This window comes from Sceloporus occidentalis, unplaced genomic scaffold (genome assembly GCF_023333645.1).
Source record: "Sceloporus occidentalis isolate IW3139 unplaced genomic scaffold, rSceOcc1.0.p SCAF_4, whole genome shotgun sequence".
In the NCBI taxonomy this organism is placed as follows: domain Eukaryota; kingdom Metazoa; phylum Chordata; class Lepidosauria; order Squamata; family Phrynosomatidae; genus Sceloporus; species Sceloporus occidentalis.
The window spans coordinates 109601241-109626753 of NW_028316984.1; the positions used below are offsets into that span (position 1 = coordinate 109601241).

The 25513-nt window shown below is 41.1% G+C and overlaps 1 protein-coding gene across 1 annotated transcript in view; it reads right to left on the reverse strand.

Moving 5' to 3' along the window:
* The window catches only part of LOC149314495 (spondin-1), a 437456-nt gene that overhangs the window by 301471 nt on the left and 110472 nt on the right, over nt 1-25513 (reverse strand). Inside the window, exons 4-5 of the mRNA XM_089521249.1 lie at nt 17541-17614; nt 3497-3619 (exon numbers count right to left, since the gene is read on the reverse strand). Coding sequence (XP_089377375.1) covers nt 3497-3619; nt 17541-17614 — 197 coding nt within the window. The remainder of the gene's footprint in view (nt 1-3496; nt 3620-17540; nt 17615-25513) is intronic.

Consider the following 25513-nt stretch of genomic DNA (forward strand, 5'->3'; position numbering starts at 1 on the left):
AGTCGGTGTCGATGATGAAGGCCTCGGGGACCTTGCTCCTTGAACCGGTTCGGTATGCTCGCTAGGCATCGCATGCCGTGGTCCCTTGGATGCCTTGGAGGACGAAGGCGAGGCGAGATGGACCTCCGGTTTGGGAGCCTCCTTGGAACGGGGGCCCTCCGATCCCTCCTTTGGCTTGGAGGCCCGTTCGGTACCCTCAGTCCCCGATGACTTATGGGGGCGCTTGGAGGGTTTGTCGGTGGCACTGGGCGGTTTGGAGCCACGGGCCACATCGGAGGTGGTGGAAGGAGTCCCGGCCGGGACACACACCACGCTGGGGATGGCGGCTCTCCCCGATCCCACGCTGGAGACACTTGCCCGAGAAGATGAAGCGGGGGGCGGCAGAGGCGGGACAGAAGAAGACCGCGGACCCCTTTCTTGCAATTTCCCCAGGGCAATCGCCGAAGTAAGCCGGGACTCACGGTTTTTCCGGGCCTGGGAAGAGAGGGATCTGCAGAGTGCGCAGGCCTTGGGGTCGTGGCTTGGACCAAGGCAAAGCAGGCAGGTGGAGTGCGGGTCCTGAACGGGCATCTTGCCCTTGCAAATGTCGCACTTCTTGAAAGCCGCAGGCATTTCAAAGTCGCCAAGTCGATGGGAGATCCGAAAACGAGGTCAACAGTCCGAAGGTCCGAAGTTACCAGGGGCGGGAGACAAAGAATGGTCAAAAACGAAAGTGATTCCAAGCAAGCAAAGCAAGCGAAGGTTCCTCTGAAGCAGCTAGCGCGGCGGAAAAAAGGAACTGGGGAAAAGAGCGGGAAGGCAGGGGCCTTATAACGGGTGGGCGGAGTTACCGCCAAAAAGTTTCAATATGTTGCAGAGTAAACTCTGCCCAGTGATTCCACTAGGTTCCGAACAGCACTGCGCAGGCGCAGTGAAACCCATTTGTATGATTCGCAGAGACCACGAAGAAGAACTTATATTTTCCAAAAACGAACAAGGGATGAGAGACTGATTCATGTAGATATGTAAGCATCAGTGTTGTTAGTCTGAGGACATCTTGGACTACTTACTACTCCTGTTTCCTAAACAGCATGGCCAATATAGGTCACATACTGCCTCCCAGTGTAACCCAGATATGGTGTGAAGTCCACTTCTAGTTTAATTTTCCCCTTTTTCACTCAAAAATGGATGAGGTACCTAATCTGATTTTAAAATAAGTTGCACTTCTTGGAATATTCCAAGAACATTATTCTCATATTTTAATATGAAACAAACATGGAAAGGTGATTCTCTGGGGGTTTCACAAATAGATGGGTAAACAGCATGCAGCCTGTAGGCAGTGTGGTGTTGAACTCTATTCTAACAAGTAAAACAGTGGTTTTAGATTTCACTTGGAGCAACCCCTAGGAATGCTGGGAGCAAGAAAGCTGATTGCTTTTCCAGATGGCCTAGAAAGCCAGCACGTTTTTGTCTGCCATTTTGACTAGCTTAATAAAAATGATGCATCCAGATAGATTTTATATTTATGTTTCCCAAAACAGCAAGCAAACATAGCAACAGAAGATACCCACACAATTAAGAAAAATGCTGATGAAGTAGCAAAATAATTTCATCTATTTATAAGATTCATCAATATAGCCAAAAGGCCCAGACCATAAACTTGATAGATATTTTGCGTCAAAATACTCCCCTGTACCCACACTCCCTATACAGTCTCAGCTGTGAGAATAGCCAATTAGGTTAATTTGTTCTGCAACCTTAGCTTCACAGCTGCAAATTCTAGCCACAAATTTTAATATGTCAATATAAACTCTTTTATTAACATGCACAGCTCTATATTTGAACTAGGTAGCATTCAGCTTAATAAAGTTGAGACAAAAATCTATGTAGACTGTATCAAATATCAAGTACAGACAAAGTTCTGGTGCCATGAATGTCAGTATGCCACATGGGGACATTGCAATATTAAAGAATAAAATTAGACACAAAGCCTTTAAACTTCAGTAATATGTTGTCCATTGTGTGATCTTTATTAAAGAGAAAATAAATCTGACTCAAAATTCAAGGTCACTTGGTTGGTTTCATTGTCCATGTAGTGAAGCCAATATTTATAGATCAACTGTGAGATCTGAATAGTAAATCAAAATAAATTGAGCAAAGCACTACAAAATTGAAAGGGTTGGTGGCAGGAGGCTTTTATGTCAGTGGGATGTGAATCTGCTCCAGGTTTTGACCAGAACTATAAAGAAGCTATCTAAATGACCGAACCTCTTTGGGGAATAGATTTCAGCACCTTGATTAGCTCCTTCTGTGTTAATATAAAACCTGGACTGCATGCAGTGCCCCAATGACTAGATGCTACTGTCATCTCTGCCACACAAATAGGCTCAGATAGAATCTCTTTGTACCTCTTCTCAGTCCAAAACCTCTAATGTGAAATTCAGGATGGAGGCAACATTCCTTCACTCACCAGCACCACAGAAGTCCTTCAGTTGTTGTGGCTGCCTGGATTTAAAATGGATTTTAGTGGACTTTTGAGATTGTGGCAATGGTGCCACAAATCATAAACATGAATAGCAAAATTCGCAAGTCTACCTTGCATGTTGTGTGAGTCATATGACTTCAAGTCATTTCCAACTTATGGCAACCCTAAGGCAACCCTATCATGGGGTTTTCATGTCAAGATTTGTTCAGAGGAGGTTTACCATTGCCTCTCCCTGAGACTGAGAGCATGTGATTTGCCCAAGGTCTCCCAGTGGGCTCCATGGCTGAACTGGGAATCAAACCCTGGTCTCTAGAGCCATGATCCAACACTCAAACCCTGATGCCATGCTTATAATGTCATAAATGAGCAGAATGGCAGCCTAAATGTTTAATTTTTGTATGGTGTAATTTTTAAAATTGTATCTGTTTTAATATTTGTTAGACATCTTGTGTCCGAGACTGGAAAAAGAAGTGGATATAGTATTTTCCCAGATGATACTACTGCTATAATGTGAACCATAGACACAGATGAACCTTGATTAGAGTAATTGTGTCTGACAATATCAGATAGGATGAGTACACTCCGGAGTCCTTCAGACTGTAGTGCTCCACTTGGTCTTCTCCAGAGGCTTACAATGTGCTGCTGTAGCTGCTATATTTTTTTTTCCAAACCAAGGTGATGTCATGCCATTTTGGAGGATTCAAGAGCAATATTTCCAGTTAAGGAGTACCCGGCATCTGACACAAAGCTATTTTGAACTACAACTCCAATAATTCCTGACAACTGTTATGCTGGCTTGGGCTGAGGGGAGTTGTGAAATTCAAAAACATTTGGAGATCACTAATTTCTAGTTCATCCCTATCTTAATGGGGCAGCATTACAAATGAGAACAGATGAAAGATCATGATCCGATATCAACCCCATCACATTTACTTGGATGCTGATTCTAGGCTGCCTTGTTCAAATGTAAAATGTGAAAACATGGGAATTATAAGCATTGAGTATTCTACTATTGGTAAACAAAAAACTCACGTGGATAATCTTTTGGATGTGACTTCTCTGACCAGTTTCCATAGAAGGTAAGCCTATATTTAGCAGTTCCACAGGCACAGCAATCCAATATTGGCTTATCAGTCACACCTTCTAAGGCTGAGTCTAAAAGGAAGAAATAAAAGCCATCAATATATTGTTGTGTGAGTAATTTAAAATATGTTTTATTAAAATCAATCCAAACACAATAAGTGAGTTGGCTTAAAGTTTAGACACCTGAGGTTCAGCTAAGGCAGTAGTCCCCAAACTGTGCCCTTTAAGAGATTTTGGACTTCAGCTCTCAGAATCCCAGACGATTGGCCAACATGGTTGAAGCTTCTGGGAGCTGAAGTCTACAGTCTCTTAAAGGGCACAGTTTGGGGACCACTGAGGTATTCAGTTGAGAATGTTAACTTCTGTTTTGATTTTGTTTTAATGTCACAATAATTTCTTGATGTGTTTAAGAAGCAAAAAGCTATGTAACATGTTAAATCAGGTATCAAGATATGACAACTGCCAAACTATTCCAGTGCTGATTTCATCCTTCATTGCAGCTTAACATGATTAAGTCATTTGGCACGTGTTAACATATTATTGCTAGCTTCAACAGAAGCCACTAATACCATTGGTTTTATTGACAGCTGGTGGCTTCCATGTCACCAGCAATTAATTTTCTCTTGATTTCAGTCTATACTTTAAAAAGGCTATCAAGATGTTCAATCTATTTAGGAGACATAGTTCTATAATAAACCCTTTGATGCTTGGGCTAAAACCCTGAACACATCGATTACCTGGAAGGCACCATGTCAATGTTTTAGTCAAAGAATGTCACTGGTTTCATAGTCAAAGAAATGAAAACATTGCAAGAATGAAAGTGACGTATGAGCAGGCATCTCTGCCACTTGGATAGCTTCAACTGAATTTACAAGAATGTTACAGTAGATACAGTGTTACGTGTAAATGTATTTGTAAGTAGACATTGTTTGGAATCCCATATTAAATGCATGTGGAAAATACATATATAAAGTGCTTTCCTGCTGCTTTAGATATGAGAATACTCTTGCATCCTGTAGTCCACCATTGAAAACAACTCATTGCCAAGTCATGCTGCCATAATATAGTGAGCTTGTAATATTTGTTGTTGTTGTTGTTCTGTAACATATAATAATAAATAATAATAACTTCTTTATTTATATTTCCCGCCTCTCCCTGCGGATCAAGGCGGGATCACAGCATAAGATAAAAACATACATATTACAATATATCCAATAAAATCACAGCATTACTAAAAAGACTGGCTCGTCTGTTTCCGTCTTATTACAGTTGGGGTGGGATTCTTTCTGGGTTGGTTATAGTAGGTCGGTTGGGTAGGCCTGCCAGAAGAGATCCATCTTGAGTGCTCTCTTGAAAGCTTCCAAGGTGGTGATAAGATGGATCTCTTCCGGTAAGTTGTTCCACAATTTGGATGCCACAGCAGTAAATGCCTTGTGGGAAGTTGTTATTAATCTTGCTTTTGGATAATCAAGTAGATTCTTCCCTGATGTTCTGAGAGCACAGGGCGGATTGTGTAGGGAGAGGCATTCCCTCAAGTAACTCGGACCCAAGCCATGTAGGGCTTTAAAGGTAATAACCAACACTTTGTATTGCGCCCGGAAGCTAATTGATAGACAGTGTAAAGATCTGAGCACTGGTGTGATATGGTCTGATCTAGATGTTCCTGTGACCAATCTGGCTGCTGCATTCTGGATGAATTGAAGCTTCTGAACTTGCTACAAAGGTAGCCCCATGTAGAGTGCATTACAGAAATCTAAATGAGAGATTACCAGTGCAAGTACCACTGGTTCAAGGTCCTTTTGGTCCAGGTAGGGACGCAGTTGATGTATCAGCCGAAGTTGGTACCATGCACTCCTGGCCACCGCCTCCACTTGAGATTTCAGCTGTAGAGACAGGTCCAGGAGCACTTCCAAACTGCAAATTTCATCCTTTAGGGGAAGTGCAACCCCATCCAGGACTGGTTGGCAAATCTCCATTCCTGGACCAGGGATTCCTATCGTAAATACCTCTGTTTTCTCTGGATTCAACCTGAGTTTGTTTTCCCTCATCCAGCTCATTACTGACTCAAGGCAGGTATTCAGAGGGGAGACGCCATCCTTGGTCACTGCAACAGTCGGAGACATAGAGAAAAAGATTTGGGTATCATCAGCATACTGATAACACCATGCCCCATTCTCCAGATGATCTCTCCCAGCATCTTCATGTAAATGTTAAACAGCATGGGGGACAGAATGGCACCTTGAGGGATGCCAGATATCAGCTCTCTTTTACAAGAACAGCTGTCCCCCAGCATCACCATCTAGAATGTACCTGAGAGATAGGAACAGAGCCATTGGAGCACAATGCTCCCAATACCTAACACTCTCAGGTGTTCCAGAAGGATGCCGTGATCAATGGTATCGAATGCCGCTGAGATGTCCAAGAGCACCAACAGGGTCACCCTTCCCCTCTCAATGCCCAGATGGAGATCATCGACCAAGGTGACCATGGCTATCTCGACTCCGTATCCTGCCCTGAAGCCAGAGAATTGACTTCATCCAAGACAGCTTTGAGTTGGAGGGCAACTGTCCTCTTGATCACCTTGCCCAAGAGTGGTAATAAAGAGACTGGCCTGTAGTTATTTCTTATCAGGGGGTCAAGGGAGGGTTTGACGACTGCTTGTTTAAACTTAGATGGAAATTTCCCCTCCCTGAGGCTGTCATGGGGTTTTCTTGGCAAGATTTATTCAGAAGACATTTGCATTGGCCTTCCCCTGAGCATGTGACTTGCCCAAGGTCACCTAGTAAGTTTTATGGCCCTGCTGGAAATCAAACCTTGGTCTTCAGAATCATAGTCTAACATGCAAACCACTAGCCATGCTGGCTTCCCCCTATACTCCTACACCCACATAATTTATTTATTATTTCTAAGTAGCTATCTGTATGATTCCATATGATTCCATAAGCATTGCCTGTAGCGAATGAAAGCAGTTCCACTGATGTGTATCAATGTTCATAATATGCAGTTAATTCTTAGACTGTTTAATTTAAAAAGAGTTAACCATACATCTTGGAAGTGAAATATAATTTGCTACCTTCCCAATATGAAAGCCCCTCTGTCATATTAAAACAGATTGCTCATGTACCACTAAATAATATTCACAACCCATAGGTTGACAGTATATTTTACTATAATTATTAAAATAAAGTATACTTATGGACCAGGACTAAGTGTCTGAATAGAGCTTTCAATGCTGAACACAGGAAAACAACATTCAAAAGGTTTTAGTGCAGAAGTATTGAACCACATTACATAACTGCATTTGTATTAGCACAGTATTAATCTTCTTTATTACAACTCCGGTTATCTGACCTCTGGACTTGCCTTGTGACTACGCTCCTGCCTCTGCCCTTTGCTTTGCTATCATGTGACCTTTGTAGTATGGACTGCTCCTTTGTATACTCCCCTGCTGTGCTGTCCTCAGTAGAGGTAAACAGGATACTGGCTGTATTCGGGTCTGTTCAAATTACTTATTCACACTACCAATGATGCAGATATTTTTAAAAATAAAACTTAGGGGGAACCCAATATCAATTATTCTGGGTTAAGTGAGTTATTTAATGTGCCTCTCAAACAAGAACCTTAATCAGGTGCATTCGCAATGTGTGTAAATAACAGAGGGGTTGTTCACACTACATTTTAAACTGGTTTGCAAACCAGTTTAAATTGGGGTTGTTCATAATTGCACTGGGTTTTTCTGACTGGAATTCAGGCGATCCTAGTGCAAATCCCCCTTAACCTGGGTTTTTCAGAAAATGGTATTTTTGCAGTACTTTTGAAAAGAACTGGTCTTTTTCTACCATCTGCAAATGGACACTAGAGATTCAATTCAATGCCGAGGAAGGGAGAGGTTAATGCACAGGGTGATCATACCCATCCCTTTGCTCTCTCCCAGCCAAAGCCAGGGAGGGGTTCTCCCAGGAACATCATTAGTGTTCCCTTTAAAAAAAAAAAATAAAATAAAATAAAAAAAATTTGACAGTTTATGCACACCATTACAATTGCATGGTCACAATAACAGTACCAATGCTCACATGGTCAATATGACAAAGGTGTGCATGATTTGTTTGAAATTAAAACAACAACAACAACTGAACAGTGGAATGGGGGTTGGGAGTTGTTTTTTCCTCTTTCCTCACAAATAAAACCACACAAGACCACGCTCTGACTTCCTTCTCTCCCTCTCTTCTTCCTCTTCCCCCTGTCCTTCTCTTCCTCTGCCCTCACCGCCATGTCCTCCTTTCTCCTCTTCCTACTTCCTCCTTCATGTCCATCCTCTCTCCTCCTCCTCACCACCGCACCTGCCCTGTGTCTGTCCTCCTCTCCTCTTCCTCATCTCCCTCCCTTCTGTTCCTCCCTCCCCTGCACCTGCCATGTGACCCAGACACTACGCCGAACCTCTCACACATGCAAGAACGGAGCAGATTTTCAGAATCAGGTGGTGGATGAATCTCAGTATTCCATGTCTTTGGGTGGCTAAATTCATATGATCCAAAAACTGAAGGGCAAATTGGGAGAGAATGTAGCAAGCCAGGCTTCTGAAGTGGAAGGGATGCTGGATGCAGGGTGATTTACTCTGAAGTAAAACCAGAAAAGAAGATTTTGGATGGCAGCCTTTCCTCCACCATTCCTCATGATCAAAGGGAAATTCTTAAATAAAACTGGTTTAGGATGAAAATCCAGTGTGGTGAAGTGGTTTGAGTGTTGGACTACAGCTCAAGAGATCAGGGTTCAATCTCCTGTTGAGTTGCTCTGAACAACCGCTCTGAGAGGCTTTCGGGGGGGGGGGTCCGCCAGACAGGATGATGATGATAATGATGATGATGATGATGATGATGATAAATTTTATTTATGCACCGCTTTTCCAAAAGATCAAAGCGGTTTACATAGAGTTTAAAACCAATTAGAAAACACATCATAAAATAGATAAAACCAAGAGCACTAAATACAATATACAAGAGTACACAACTTCATTTTCCAGGGGGGAAGGCTTGACAGAAGAGGAAGGTTTTAAGCCTCTTTTTAAATGTTTCCAGGGGGGTGATAAGACGGAGCTCGACGGGAAGACTATTCCAGATTTGTGGTGCTGCTACTGAGAAGGCCATCTGGGAAGTAATAACATATTTAGAAGGTGGAATTTCCAGCAAGTTCTTCCCGGTTATTCTGAGTGTGCAGGGCGGATTATATGGGGAGATGCAGTCCCTCAAGTAAATCAGGCTCAAGCCATGTAGGGCTTTATAGGTAATAACCAACACCTTGTATTGCGTTCGGAAACGAATAGGCAGCCAGTGCAGATCTTTCAGAATAGGTGTTATATGGTCAAACCTGGAAGCACCGGTGACCAATCTGGCCGCCATATTTTGTACTAACTGAAGCTTCCAGGCTTGGTACAAGGGTTGCCCCATGCAGAGCGCATTACAGAAATCCAAGCGAGAGGTTACCAGAGCATGTACCACCGTTTCAAGGTCCCTTTGGCCGAGGTAGGGTCGCAGTTGGCATATCAACCGAAGTTGATAGCAAGCACTTCTGACCGTCGCATCCACTTGAGATGTCAATTGCAGGGACGAGTCCAGAAGTACTCCTAAACTGCGAACTTCGTCCTTCAGGGGACGTATGACCCCAATCAGGACATTTAGACAAATTTCCTTTCCCAGGCCTGGGGAACCTATCACCAGTACTTCCGTTTTCTCTGGATTCAAACTGAGTTTGTTTTCCCTCATCCAGCCCATTACCAACTCCAGGCAGGCATTCAGAGGAGAGATGCCATCCTTAGTCACTGCATCAGTCGGAGACACAGAGAAAGATATTTGGGTGTCATCAGCATGTTGGTAACACCGCACCCCGTGTCTCCAGATGGTCTCTCCCAGCGGTTTCATGTAAATGTTAAACAAAGTGGGGGACAAAATAGCTCCCTGAGGGACACCAGATGTCAGTTCCCTCTTAGAGGAGCAAGTGTCCCCCAACTGCACCATCTGGAATCTGCCTGAGAGGTAGGAATGGAACCACTGGAGCGCAGTGCCCCGATACCCAACTCCCTCAGGCGTTCCAGAAGGATACCATGGTCAATGGTATCGAAAGCCGCTGAGATGTCCAATAGCACCAACAAGGTCACACTTCCCCTGTTGATGCCCAGACGGAGATCATCGACTAAGGCGACCATGGCAGTCTCAACTTCATAACCCCCTCTGTAGTTGTGCATCATTTGATTGGCAGTTTAAAAAAACCTCAAGAACAACCGAAATGGCAACTTCATTTTAAATTGATACAAATGGCAATGAACTCCAACAGGGTTAAATTGCCACAGAGAAATTTGATCAGGGTAAACATAGTGGGAACTTCACTTCAGTACTGTATCATCAAATTTCTCTGGATCTACCTAGCAAAAAACACAAGTGTGAATGAGGTCAGAGAATCAACCCAGATTCATCCTAGATTATTATCAAAGTATAAATAACCCCAGAAGATGAGGTCTCATGCAGGACAAGAGAATTGCACCTAAAAACAAAATAGCCCCTTTGTTCTTTGGTATTATGACCACCTGGATGTGCCTAAATATGCATCCAATAAAGTATTATCATTAGTATCTGATATTGCTGTTGCTATTATATGTCTTCAAGTCATTTCTGATTCATGGTGACCCTAAGGTGAACCTAACACAGAATTTTCTTGACAAGGACTGAGAAATTTGGCTACCAGTCCTGAGGAATAGCAAAATAAGGACTCAGCAAATGCAAATGGGAAACCACTCAAGAGTCAGGGGCTTTCCCAGCAGATAATGATCACCAATTAGCAGACACTAATCCTCTTTTGCATTAGCCTCCCACCCTGAGGCTGGCCATCAGCACAGAACAATACACATGCAAATCACTCCTGCATTCCCAGGCTCACACAGTGTGTGTGTGTGTGTGTGTGTGTGTGTGTGTGTGTGTGTGTGTGTGTGTATATATATATATATATATATATATATATATATATACCCACTTTTTCCAGGCAAGCATTCTCTGAAGATGCCAGCCACAGATGCTGGTGAAACGTCAGGAAGAAAATCTTCTAGAACATGGCCACATAGCCCAAAAACCCCACAAAAACTATGTCATGCTTTTATTCAACTACATGTCTTACATTTTTCATGGTTTGTTTTGTGACCATTAAAGGGTGAGCATCAGCTCAGTCATACATCTCTGAGGAGTCTGTAATATGTAAACCATCTTGAATTTTCAATCTGTAAGCCCCTTGAGTCCAAGTCTTGGGGGAAAATGGGGTATAAATAAGCCAATTCACTGATTCATGTACTGATTGAAGTTCCTTTGTATGAGACGAAAAAAAGGCTTATCCAGGGAATATGCATTTCCATTAATGTCAGCTTTGACCCTCAGTGAGCTGGCTGACATATAGTTACTCATGAGTAACAATGACATGATATCTGTAACTATCATCAAGGAATGTTCCCTGCTTTCTCTCACGATATCTCCAGCTGGCAATAATAATCAGGAAAACTGTAAAAAAAAATGCAAGTTTCTTTTCCTTTAGATACATGCAGTTTCATAGCATTAATGGGGAATGTTTTCAAGCAAGCAACTCCTCATTTACTTGTGCATTTACTGCTTTTTGGTCTTACTTTTTCACCTCACATAGCACTCAGTGTGGCATAAAAAATAATTTAAAACAGAAAAACCATTAAAATCATTATAATGAATAATTATGTTGACCAGAATTATGCATGCATATGTCTTTTAAAATCACCACACAAGGGGCTATCCAGCAGCTCCTTGCACAATGCCACCTTGAAAGCTCACTGCAAAGGACAGATGCATGCTCCTTTGGCTATTAGTGGAAGGAGCAATGGGACAGGTAACACACAGCTGCTGCATGGAGAAATGCCCAGTCCTGGATTTCCATAGTACCCTCTGGAAAGAGAGACAGCTCCTATTTGCTCTGCACTGCAGAAGCATCCCTGGATCCTGTCTGGTCACCCACACCTAGGGCTGCCATAATTGTCCACTTTTACCAGGGACAAAATGTAGGACAAATTCAAGACCAAACTGTAGGGCAACTGCAGGACAAAACTCAGCTCAAAATGTAGGACATTTAAGGTCCACCATTTTTCTTCAATGTCCTACATTTTGGGCTGAGTTTTGTCCTGCAGTTGTCCTACAGTTTGGTCTTGAATTTGTTCCACATTTTGTCCCTGGTAAAAGTGGACAATTATGGCAACCCTACGCCACACCCAATCCAGCCACTAAATGGCCCAAAGAGTGTGTGCTTGCTATTTCAAGCAGGTTCAGACAGCATCCTAAGGCAGCTCAGATGGCCCCCACCTTGCTATCCTTTCATAAACAAGTCAAACGTTCCTGTTCTGAGAATTTTTAGGAATTGACTGCAAGAGTTTTTCAATAGCTTGTCATTTTATTGATTTCTGTCTTTTGCCTTTATGGATATGTTTGAAATGATATTAATACTATGTGTAGTTTGACTATATTTTAACTATTTTTTTATGTATTTAACTTATTTTTTTTTAAGTCTTTTTAAATGAATTTGTTTTAATTGTTGCAAATCACTTTGAGACCCAGTTTTTTGGGGGAAGGGAATGGGATATAAATGAATTACTAACACCATTAATGTTTAGATAAAATACTAATACCAATGTTAATAGCAAAGACAGAATGGCATAAGTGGCAAGTTATGCTCCCCCCCTACATGGTATAGAATCCCAACTGTTATTCTATTTTATATGTGGAAACAGGGGTGGTACATCCCACAAAAATAACTCTGCAAGCTTCAGTTCCATTCAGAATGACGTTTTGAATACAAGTGCCAAGGATATGTACTAATATTTAATAACACTACTATAGAAAGGGTGGCAATGTAACACCTTTGAATGCAAAATATTTTTCTATTCCAGAAACAACTCAAATGTGCTTTAGATTCTTGACAAGTTCTTTTCCTTTTAATGCTCCTTTCGATTTTTCTGTATTCAAGAACATGAAACAGATGTCTCAATTTCATTTACGTAACTTGCTCCAGTGACTTCACTGAACACATTCTCCATAAAGAGCAGTTTCAAATTGAATGCAATCTGCATTTCTAAATGGACTTAAAGTGAAAAAGCCCAGCCAGTGTCAAATATGTCATATTTATTAAATTCAATTAAGCATCTTACAGCACACACTACAGTGTATTAAAAAGAAAGAAAGAAAGCTTATCAAAGTCAAGGCCAAATTGTGCTAATCCAAATTTCTTGGGTTTAAGGAAACTATGAAGGGGAGGGCCTCTTAGCATTCTCTCAATATGGTAATGTTTCCTAATGGTCAGAATGAAAGAGGCAGGAGTAAGGTGAGCTTGCACCCATTATTTTTGAATTTAGCTGCCCAAGGAAATTACCAGTCCTTTTAGAGAGATCTCAGAAGCATTCTCTGGAAGGCTTGTGCATAAAATTATGTAATTTGGATGTAATTTCAAAAGAAGTTATGCATCAAAAAGAAATGTATTTTACAGCCCTCCCCAAAGTGCTCTGTTAGCTGAACACTTCACAAAAGGGTGAGAGGGATATATATCTTAACCTTTTTTGGAACAGAATTCTGTATATTTGAGCAAGGAATATTTCCTGCTAATATAGTTCCTTTCATGGTTCTTCTAAATGATGCATTTTTACCTGCCATCAAGCATACTGAAGCTAGAAGGCTAAATTGGTAGGCATACCAACATTGAGGATGGCGCCACAAGATGTTGTTTTACACTTCCTGCATCACATGTCTAAGTAATGCATTGAGAAGCACATTTGAAAGTCAGGGCCACTCCTACCATTAATCAAAGTGAAGCTATTGGCTCAGGTGTCAAATTCTGGGGAGGTGTCAGCAAGCATTTCTCTGGACTTTACCACACAGGGGTCTAATGTTGGCCTCAGAACGGAACGGAATGAGTGGGGGACGGATTTTACCGCACACAAGGAAGTCCCTCACTTGTTCCATTCCCCTCTCTTCCATGCCCATTCTGTTCCAGAGGCGATGATTTTTGAGAACTGTTCTGAACAGTTCTCAAAAATTGCCCCCTCTTGAACGGAATGGGCATGGAAGAGAGGGGAATGGAACAGAATGGGGACTTTGGTGTGTGGTAAAATCTGTACCCCACTCGTTCCGCACTTGTTCCTGCCCCTTCCGTTCCGTTCTGAGGCCAGACCGAGGAGGACCTGTGCAGTAAAATTTTCTGAGTGATCTGAGTTCCCCAGCAATTCCCCTGTTTCAGAGAATGGAGCTGCCTGTAACATATGGCTTGGCCTGCATGCACCCTCTGAATCAGCCTGCCACTTGGCAGAGAACTTTAAACCCATTGGTTGAGTTGAAGAATAGTTTTTCAGAAGCCTAAGCTTTTCATGGAATGGGGAAAGGGTGTCATAGGAGATGTCTGCGTAAGCCAAAAGGCCAATGTTCTATCTGACATTGTCCAGTTCAGAGGACACAGGCACAAAGGCAGTACAAAATTAAAAGGTTTAGTAGATAAAATGATGGTGCAGACACTTTCATACAGTAGATAGAGGCCAGAGTGTATGGTGCCCACAGATCATATTCGAAATGGGTATATCTTGCTGACCTTGCCCCCAGCCACATAAAAAGGGGCTCCAGAAGAGTGATATCAAATTTTTTTTATTTCGTCCTTGCAAGAAAGAATATTTTAAAAGTTTTCCCCCTTTTCATGATTATGAATATTTTTGCACCTGCTTTGGTGATTTTTATTAATTTGGGATTTTTTTCTTTAAAAAACCCTATATTTGTGCATATATTTGTGTATGCCAGCACAGAAGCTGTAAGTACCTTTTCATCCCACTGTTATATTAATAGAGGCCAGAAGGCCATTGAATGCGTATGCCACTTGTGTGGTAGTATCATTGGCCACATCCTGACTCTTCACTTTGCTTATTCAACTAAAATGTTGAAGAAATATCTAGCTATGTGAGGGAGTATATCATAAAGATTTGTGGGGTGGCCCTTTTCTGCTGCCACCACTAGTAACAGTGGGCCATATGCCAGCCTAAGAGAGGGTTTTCTCACCTGCAGCACCTTGATTATAGAATGCCTGGTGAGTGGACTAGCATAAGCCTTCTTTTGGTTCTAGATGAAAACTTGGCTTTTCATCCAAGCTGTGTGAAGTCGAAGGGTTTCATGGCCGGCATCAATAGTTTTTTGTGGGGGTTTTGGGCTATGTGGCCATGTTCTAGAAGAGTTTCTTCCTGACGTTTCGCCAGCATCTGTGGCTGGCATCTTCAGAGAATGCTTGCCTGGAAAAGACTTGGGTATATATATTGTGTGACCTGGAAAGGCAGGAGTGATTTGCATGTATATTGTTTTGTTGCTAACGGTAGGCCTCAGGTTGGGAGGGTCTGCAAAAGTGGATTAATGTCTGCTTGATAGTTCTCATTGTCTGCTGAAAGATTTCTCATTTGCATTTGTTGGATCTTTATCTTGCTATCTTTCAGGACTGGTAGCCAAACCTTGTTTACTTTAAGGTTCTCCTCTTTTCTGTTGAAATTGTCCAGGTGTTTGTGGATTTCAATGGCTTCCCTGTGCATCCTGACATGGTAGTGGTTGGCATGGTCCAGAATTTTAGTGTTTTCAAACAGTATTTTATGCCCAGGATGGTTTGTAACATGTTCTGCTACTGCTGATTTTTCTGGCTAACCCAGTCTTCAGTGTCTCTCGTGTTCCTTGATTCTTGTTTGCACACTGCATTTAGTGGTACCTATGTAGACTTGCCCATAGCTGCATGGTATGCGGTAAACTCCTGCAGCTGTGAGAGGGTCTCTCTGGTCCTTGGCTGAGCAAAGCATTTGCTGGATTTTCGTCAATTTGTAAACCATTTGCAGGTTGTGCTTCCTCACCACTTTGCCTATTCTGTCTTTGACTCCTTTGATGTATGGTAAAAATACCTTCCCTTTGGGTGGCTGCTTGTCTTCACTCCTCTCGGTTTTCCTGGGCCTGACAGCCCTTCTGATGTCTGAGCTGGAATAACCATTAGCCTGTAGAGCCCGGTCTAGATGCTTCAGTTCATCTTCCAAGAAGTGGGGTTAGCAGACACGTTTTGCTCGGTCTACCAGTGTTTTGATTGTGCTTCTTTTTTGTCCTCGGTGATGGCTGGAATTCTTGTGCAAGTATCAGTCTGTGTGTGTGGGAACACAGCCAGATCTTCTTCTCCATGGCTCCAAATGGTGAAAGTGTCATCCACATATCGGAACCAAGTTGTGGGCTTTTTCGGTGCTTTTTCCAGGGCTTGCTTTTCAAAGTGTTCTATGTAAAAGATTGCTATCACAGGGCTTATAGGGCTTCCCATTACTACCCCATCTCTCTGTTCGTAGAATCCAAGCATTCAGGAGCTTGTGAGATCACGGTTTGAATTCTGATCCATATGTTTGTTGTTTTGGTTTAAATATCTAAATAGTTTTAAAGTTTTTAATCTTGATTTAAAGTGTTTGTATTGCTTCACAATCTGAAATGGTGGTTTTATTGCTTGTACCCTGCCCTGAGATTTGTCAGTACAAGTCCATTTTGAAATACTTTGGTGAATATGTAAAATAAACAGTCTATTAATAGAGAATATAGCAATTTTCACAAATGCAACTCTATCCATTAACCATGCACAAGACAGTGACCCAACACTGGTGTAGTTACCACTGCTGTAGGCTCAAGTCACAACCTAATTATGTTTATTCTGAAGTAAGTCTCATTGTTTCCTTTTGAATTAATGACAGCCTCAAGGCATTTTCTGATCTTATTAAGTCATCCTACTTTCTATGCTGATACCTGGGGAATGAATTAATTCCAGTCCTACAAAACCTTGATCCTCTTCATATTTACATTCAGTCAACAAAGTAAACATAGGCAGGATACAGACTTTGGGGCGGCCTGCACCTCCCCGTTTCCCCGACGGATCAGGGCCTGAGCTGCCACAGCGGCAGCCCCGGAGGCCCTCATCTGCCGCTTTTCCAGGCTTCAAGGAAGCAGCAAAATGCCGCTTCCCTGCAGCCTGGAAAGGGGTGCCTTTCAGGCTTCATGCCCCAAGGACACCCCAACAGCGGCAGGGAGAAAAGGCCATGTAAAGGCTGCGCCAGCGATACATGGTGTGAAAGGAGCTCCATTTTGGAGCTCCTTTCAGCACCACTGAAAGGGTGCCACAGGCATCCTTCAGCGGCGCCAGGACGTAATAGCCACGCCGTTTGTACACGACACAGCCGTTACGTCAAAATGGTGGTGCCCGTTTATTTCTAAAAGTCTGAGATTCCTTGCTCTTCAATTCTAAATCATGTGGAGGATTTATTTAGAACATTCAGCTATTTCCAAAACTGAAATTGTAATCAGATTTACTTAGAAGTGTAACTAGGATACAAGAAAAATTTGAATGAGCATTCAGTGAAGCAGCCATATGATTCATAGGAAAACAGAAAGGAAGACCAAAACTACCCAAAATACTACTGAGGTGGGCCCCTTCACTGAATGTAAATACAGAGAGTATTGAGGCCTATTAGATTTGGAAGGAAATTCAGTTTATCCTACCAGCAAAGGGAGACGCCAGAAAATAGGCAGGGGCAAAGGTAGACAACTGTGGCCTTCAAGAAGTTTTTAGGCTGCAGTTTCCATTAGCCAATATTCATTGCAATGAAGGCTCATGGGAGCTTCAGTCCAAAAACATCAGCTGCTCACCCCTAGTCTAGATGCTATAATTGGTTTATAAGGACAGGGAGGGATCCAAGCAAATAAAAATAAAATTCCCATGACTACAAGAGAAGACTGTCCCAAGTGAAATCAATAAAAGTTTAATTACAGCTGACTTGTGCTCCAAATTGCCAGAAAGAAATGCCAGGGCATGTCTGACTTGTGTTTCGATTGGCCATCTTGGTGGAGCAAATTACATGAGGATGTCAAGAGAATGCTGTGAGAAAGAGGAGAGTGAATAATGTACAACATACCTTGCTCACATAGCCTCTTGGTGAGAGAGCCCTCATCTTGAAAATAAATAATTCGCTTTTGCACAATGCTTGCCCTGTTGAAGAGAAGGAAGCACACTGTTCATCAAAGGCATTCAATAAATAATAAGGAGTTAATAGTATAATAGTGCAAAGACAGCAAATAACAATATTCAGCCAATAGTTCAGTTGTGAGGCCTTATAATCAGATCCATATCAGTTTATCTGGAAGGAAAGTTTGTGAGTAGGTCTGTCCCATCACTCCTCAGTGAACCATACCATTTGCTATCCAGAGTGGACAAATAAATTATCTAAATTATAGCACAAACCAGCAATGTATATGGAGGAACTGGATATCACCATCACAGATATGTTTGGTGAGGACATGGAGGGAGCCTCCTCAGTGGTTGCTCCCAGGTTGAGAAATTCCCTCCTATGGGAGGTTTGGTTGTCACCTTTTTCCTTTCCTTTAACAATTAGACAAAGACCTGTTTATTCAGATAGGCCTTTGGCTTATTTATATGACAGAAAGAGTTATATTGGGGTTGTTTTTATCTTTTTTTAACTATGTTGTATTTCATATTGCTGTAATGTTCTTTTTTCTAACTGAACTGTCATTTAATTGGTTTTTAATTTTTATATAAATAAAAGCTTCAGCCACCTTTGGATCCTTACCAAGAGAAAAGTGGGACATAAATTAAATATAAATGAATAAATCAGTGTAGTTTTTAGAGCCAGAGCTGAACAGAGAGCATAGAGAAACTCTCTGATCAAAGTACAACCATGGGACTATATACAACTTTGCCAATCTCCCCAGCCCCAACATTTGGGAATATTGCATGTAAATATGTGTTGCATGCCATTACATTCTAAACGATTCGTTTAGAAATTAAAATTTTAAACAAAATACTTTTTACTAACAAATAATTACATTATTTTGATTATTACTGCTAAATAAATCTAACATTCCGATATCTGGCCTGAACACAACTCTCCCATAGAAATTAGATCATGATATCCTCCCCTGAGTTTTAACTGAAATGAAGCTGCCAGCTGCCAGAGATATGATAACAGTGAAGGATGACTTACTGGTATACACATTCCTTAGCTATCATATAAGCTTGATAAGTCCAATAAACCATCCCTGAGATTTCTTCAAAATTTCCTTTCCCTTCAAACTTCTTTGATTTTTTTTCTTTTATCAGTTAGAATATCTAGTGACATGTGGCAGAATTTCCAGCACAGTACTTATTTTCCACATGAGGAACGGACTAGCAGGTTCCCTTTCTGTCATGTTTACTTTTATCACATTATAAGAATCCCCATTTAAGCTTATTTCAGAGCCTTATTTTTAACAAAACAAGTGGTGCAAGTAGGTAATTTTAGAATCTGGAAAACCTAATAGTTTTGGAGGGGGGGCGCTTTTAGGAGGCCAAGTGAATTACCTCAGTTGTAAAACACACAACTAACGTTCTGCTCATAACCACTGTGCAATTTACAAAGTGCTTCCGCATTCCTAATACATTAGAACAAAACAAATGGTTGCCAGTCCCAATTAAAAGGAAAGAAGTTTGAACACACACCTAAAGTTTGAAAATCACATCACATAAAATCATGACAGAAATAAAGTTTGCTCATCTACCTACAGGATTGCCTCCTCCCATATAATCCACCCTGTATGCTCAGTTCCTCTGACGGACATTTACTCCAGTCATCCAGGACTAGATTGGCAACTGTCAGCCAGATGACCTTTTCTTCAGCCTCCCCTAGACTGTGGAATGACCTGCCATAAAAGATTTGAACTTAAAACAGCATTAAAGACCAGTTTCTTCCAGCAGGCTTCTCCTAATGATTTTTAAATTATGAATTTTAAATGTTGAATTTTAGAAGAGGATTGTTTGATTATGTGTACATTTTATTTATTCTTTTAAATTAATGTGTATTTTAATAAATGTTTAAACTGATGTTGTTTGTTAATTGTTGATGCCCTGCCTCAATCTATGGGGAGAGGTGGACAAGAAATAATAATAATAATAATAATAATAATAATAATAATAATAATAATAGTAATAATCCCCTTTACTCAAAAATAAGTTTATTTTTGGTATAGGAGTGTGTGTGTGTGTGTGTGTGTGTGTGTGTGTGTGTGTGAAGAATCTCTCTAACAAAACTGCAGTGTTCAGTACCAGCCTTGGTGGAACTTGGCATACCTATACCATACCAAGTCCTGAGACCAGATCTGTCTGCCATTGCCCCGGCCATCACCTCTGCTCTCAGGATCATAGTTTGAGGCAGAGGGTTGAACTATATGACACTGAGCTACAGTACCAAACAAAACTCTAACAAGTAAGGTTGCCAGGACAGTCCCCGGCCAAAACCTGAGACCTAGGGATGGTCCCTAGAGATGCTAATAAGTGTTGTGCATGAAGAACTGCTACAGTTGCTCACAGCTTTACATGCAATGAGACACATACAAACAGAGGGAATATATTTTCCTGTTTAGAAATCTTATCTTATCTAAAGAGGCTACAGTGAAATTGGGGGGAGGGGGTATTCCTTCTCACTTACCTTAAGAATTGCAATAATATTAACAAAGTAATGAAGAGGCCTAGCATCTAATCATCAAGAATTTCACCTTTGCCATTAATTTTCCTGGGGGACATATTTCCTCTACTCTCCACCTGAAACATGTATTTTCTGTTACTACTACCTGACTGCCTCCCCTCTTTTTCTATTTCATGTTTCTGCCATTAAAATTAAACTCTTCTTCTTCCACCACCACTCAAAAACACCAAGTTTATCCAAGTATACAGAGCATATTAACCACTGGATTGAAACAACTGCTGGTGCTATGAACTTGCCAGGTCCCCACCATGGTACCCCTTAGTGATATTAAAAGTATTATTCATTTTATCCTAGAGCCCTCAAAATTCTTGCCAGGATAAAAATGGAAAAGATATAATAAAATAGAATTATACAAATAGAAGAAGATTGATAAACCCATTTTATAATACCTGGAAAATAAATCTCATGAAAAGAAATTGTATTTATTTTGTATTTGCCACTTTTCTTGTATGTCCTAGATAGCTACAAATGGGTGCATTTAGTGTCTTGGAAAGATCAGACACTCATTTTGTAAAGTTCACTGAGGCTGAAGAATTCAGAAAGCACAAAAATGGAGCAGAAAAGTAAGGGCAAGCAAGGTTTCATGAGTACGGCTCCTATTGTTCCTTGGTCTTCAGAATTTTTATTGACATCAATGCACTTTGTACTCTACTGTAAATGCCAAAGTCACTGTTTTGATCCAGCAACAGCCAAGACCACAGAAAGACATATTTTAAAAATGTACTCTCCAAAGCACATCAGGTGAAGCTTCCTTTAAATAGTTTTTTGTGAGGCTTTTGGGCAGTGTGGCCATGTTCTGGAAGAGTTTATTCCTGATGTTTCGTCTGCATCTGTGACTGGCACCTTCAGAGAATGGTGGCATGGAGGTGTGTGGGGGTACGTATACTGTGTGACCCTTAGTTGACTTGCATGTTCATCTGTGTGTTGGTCTGTTGGTGAATGGTAAGGCCTCAGGGTGGGAGGACATGTGAGGAGAATTTGTGTCTATTTAATTAGTGATCCACTGTCTGCTGGGAAAGCCCCTGACCCTGGGTGGTGTTCATTTGCATGTGCTGAGTCCTAATTTTGGTGTTTTTCAGGACTGTTTACTTTAAGGGTTTCATCTTTTCTGATGAAGTTGTCCAGGTGTTTGTGGATTTCAACGGCTTCTTTGTGCATTCTGACCTGATAGCTGTTGGCATGGTCCAGAATTTCAGTGTTTTCAAACAGCATTTTATGCCCAGGTTGGTTTATAAAATGTTCTGCTAGTGCAGATTTTTCTGGCTGACTCAATCTGCAGTGTCTCTCGTGTTCCTTGATTCATGTTTGAACACTGCATTTGATGGTCCCTGTATAGATTTGTCCACAGCTGCATGATATGCAGTAAGCTCCTGTGGCTGTGAGAGGGTCTCTCTTGTCCTTCCCTGAGCGCAGAATTTGCTCAATTTTCTTTGTCGATCTGTAGATCATTTAGAGCTTGTGTTTCCTCATCAGTTTTTCTATTCTGTCTGTGACACCTTTAATGTATGGTCTAATTTGTAGATGTACCATCTTATTAATTGTAAGCCACTCTGATAGCCTTTAGGGCTGAAAGGTGGGGTATAAGTACTCTAATAAATAATAAAATAAATAAAAATACTTTCCCTTTGGGTGGTTGTTTTCTTCATTCCAGTGGTTTTTTTCTGGGTCTGGCAGCTCTCCTGATGTCTGAGCTGGAGTAGGTATTAGCCTGTAGAGCTTGCACGATGTATATTCTGCATTTTGGTTAGCCAATAAAGGTATTAATTTTTTTGTGGAATTTGTATTTTGTTGGATTATGGCCAGTATCTTTTCCCCAAGATTAACAGAAACCACTCAGCAATTTATTTGCCATTATCTAGGTTGATTGCAATAATTAAAGAATTTGAATGATAGGAGGATTTGCATACTAAAACTTATTGTCTTTAAAATTTATTTCACACCAAGTTACATGCAAAGAAAACTCTAAACACCACTTTTCTGGAAAAAAGCCAAACTATATTAAGCAGTACCAAACATGACACAAATGTTAAGGATTTCAGCCTAAGTGTAAATATCACTCTTGATCAAATTCACTTCACAAATGTACATTCTAGAATAAAACCACAGAATTCCAAAGTATTTCAGAAGTATTCAAAGCATAATATTTGTTTTGTTCTCATTAGACACCATACCAAGTTCAGTGACTCTGTGGTCAACCATATGGACCTTGAAAATGACTCAGACACTGGACTTTATCATATGGGAGGCTTACTGTGAATAAGTCAGAAATTGTGAGAGAAGCATGATTGAGGTTCACACCCCCGCAAGCTTCTCCTGTCAGTAAATCGTCATGGAAGTGTCGGGACTTGCTTTTCCCGCGAGTAACGCATCCTTGGAGCCGCTATTTGGTAATAACAAGATTGTCATTGCCAAATGGTGGCTCCATGACAATTTACTGACGGGAGAAGTGCATGGGGGTGTGAACCCCATTCACCCTTCTTTCATGATTTTTGATGATTTCATGACAATTTAGCGCCTCAACAGACCAGCATAAAAAGCTGGAGTGCGGGCAGAGTGGGGGCATGGCGACCGCACACCATTCACCCTGACTTTGCCTCCATGCTGGTGTGATGGTGTCAAGCAACCACATGGTGGGTGGCGTTACGCCACATCATCAATACTGTGTTTACACATGCTGTGCCGGAGAAGCGCAGAAAAGATGCTACAGCGACAGCTAGGACGGCCTTTCCATGGTGCAAAAAGGAGCCACTTTTTGCAGCTTCTTTTTTCACCACAGACAGGCCAGATCAGGGCTGCGGTGTGCACTTGCTGTGGCCCCAATCTGTCTGTACAGCCCCTTACTCACGGTAAGCCTTCCATGTGATAAAGTCCACTGTAGCTAGCACAAAATGCAGCCACTAGATTGTTGATAGGAACATTGTACAGAAACCACGTAATACTGGTCTTAAAGGAACTGAATTGGTTGTCAATGCATTTCCTATTTGAATTCAAGGAACCCTGAGAGCTAGGAAGCCCTAATGGCACAGTGGTTAAATGCCTGTACTGCAAGCCAGAAGATTGTGAGTTGGATTCCAGACAGGGCTCCAAGGTCAACTCAGCTTTGCATCCTGCCCTAAGATCACTAAAATGAGTACCCAGCTTGTTGGGGCAATTAGCTTACACATTGTAAACTGCTTAGGGAGTGGTTAGTTCACTGATAAGAGTGTAGAAATGTACTAGCTATTGCTATTGCTTGCTAAGGTGATTATATTCAAAGTACCAATTGTCTTGGGACCTGAATACTGAAAAGGCAGTTCACTATGATGGGATGTGGGAGAGGGGCTTCTCTGTTATTGCAACCCTGTTGTGAAATACCAGATTGTAACTTTGGGGCCTATCTGATTTTATACAAATCTGCACAAGCATTGTGGTTTTAAATTGTTTTGAACTGATTTTAACTCTTTTTTAATGTTTCAGATGCTTTTCTTCTGATTAAATTATTTCTTACTGTTCTCTATTGTTTAAATTTGACAAACTGATTTTCTTGTATGATATCCTGAGATTGTACAATGCAAATATTTTAATAAATAAATTTTAATAATCTTTTTTCTGGAATGTTTTTGAGTGTAAAAAATATATTTGAGTGACTTGCGCAAAATTGCAAAGAGGAGATTAGGCTTGGGGACTAAAGGTAACAGAGGTGAGTGTGTGGGTTTGAGAAAAAAGGGGAAAGAATGACACATTGAGAAGCATATTTTCCTGATGAAAAGCATCAAACTCAAAGATGCAGCTTTCTGCTTTCAGTATATAATGGGGAGAAAAGGTCAAGAGCTGCTAATTACAGAAATAACCTGGAATTAATCAGATGCTGTCAGCAGAAGAGGTCAAGGGTGAAGCCAATGGAATTTTGGATGCTGACCTTGTTGGGGGTCAGGATTCGACACTGCGTTTGGTGAGAAATCCTGCTGTTGACAAAAGTTCAATGGGTCAGGAAATATGGTACAAAAGCTGAAACCTCAGCTTTGTAAACTTTTATGTGCATTTTTGCCCAGAGGAACACAATTGCTGCAATGATCTAGGCAGTCCCTGGTTTAAATGTCACTTCTGTCAGAAACACCGAAGGTGGTCTTAGTAAAGGCAATATCCCTCAGCCATCCCCCTCCACATCATCTAATGGGGATAATAATAATGCTAGAAAGTTGCTATAGGAATTACAGAGTGAGACATACTTGAAACATTCTAAACCAGTATGCCAAGGATGCCCAAAATACTACTGCTACTACTACTTGTTGTCAAGTTTTTATGACGATAATAATCTTAAAGAACCAAAACACACTGAGAAATAATCCAGTTTGAGACCATTTTAACTGCCCTGGATCTGTGCTAGGGAATTCTGGGAACTGTAATTTATTGTGGCATCAGATCTCTCTAACAGAGAAGGCTAAATCTCTCACAAAACCACAGTTCCCAGAATTTCCTAGCATTGAGCCAAAGCAGTTAAAGTGGCCTGAAACTGGATTATTTCTGCAATGTGTTTTGGACCACAGTGTTTAGTAGCCCCTTATGGTTTAATTAAATGTTACAAAGCAACATCAATATCATAAAATAATCGCCCTAGTAAAACACTTTGGGTGATTATGAAAATTCTGAACAGCTTTTTATAGCATAAATTCTACATGTCTGATAATAGTTCTTGATGCTTGTAAGATTTCTATACATTTTTATACTAACGTGAGTCCATGTGTTGCATTTCCTGCATTTTTCTGGAAATTCTTTATTCCAGTTATCTTAGTTTTTAAACATTCATTAGGCATGGCATCTATATGTTATTGCATTCATATCCAATTTTATCTACTGTACTTTAGTTAGAAAGACAAGTTGACTTAAATTGAATGAAATGATTTGGTCATCTTGCCCAGTAGTGCCTAGAACGTGCTGCTCTAGGTTCCCAGCAGGATTCCTTTCCTACCCTTATCGGAAGATGCTTAAGGAATGGGTTTTCTGCATGCAAACCAAAGTTTCGAACTATGTCTCTCCTTTCTTTCCTGCTGGTATCATGCATCACGTGGGTTGAGGCTAATTTCACACTCTCACTTGAACTAAATTATCATTCTTATAAGCACTGAAGAGAGCTATGAGTAAGAACAGAAAACTGAAATTGGTTGACTGGCTGAACCCAAAGGGTGCTCAACAATGGCTCTTTTTCAGCCTGGAGAGAAGTGACCAGTGGGGTCCCACAGGGCTCTGTCCTGGGCCCAGTGCTATTCAACATCTTTATCAATGACCTGGATGACAGAATTGGGAGCATACTTATCAAATTTGCAGATGACACCAAATTAGGAGGAATAGCTAATACTCCAAAGGACAGGATC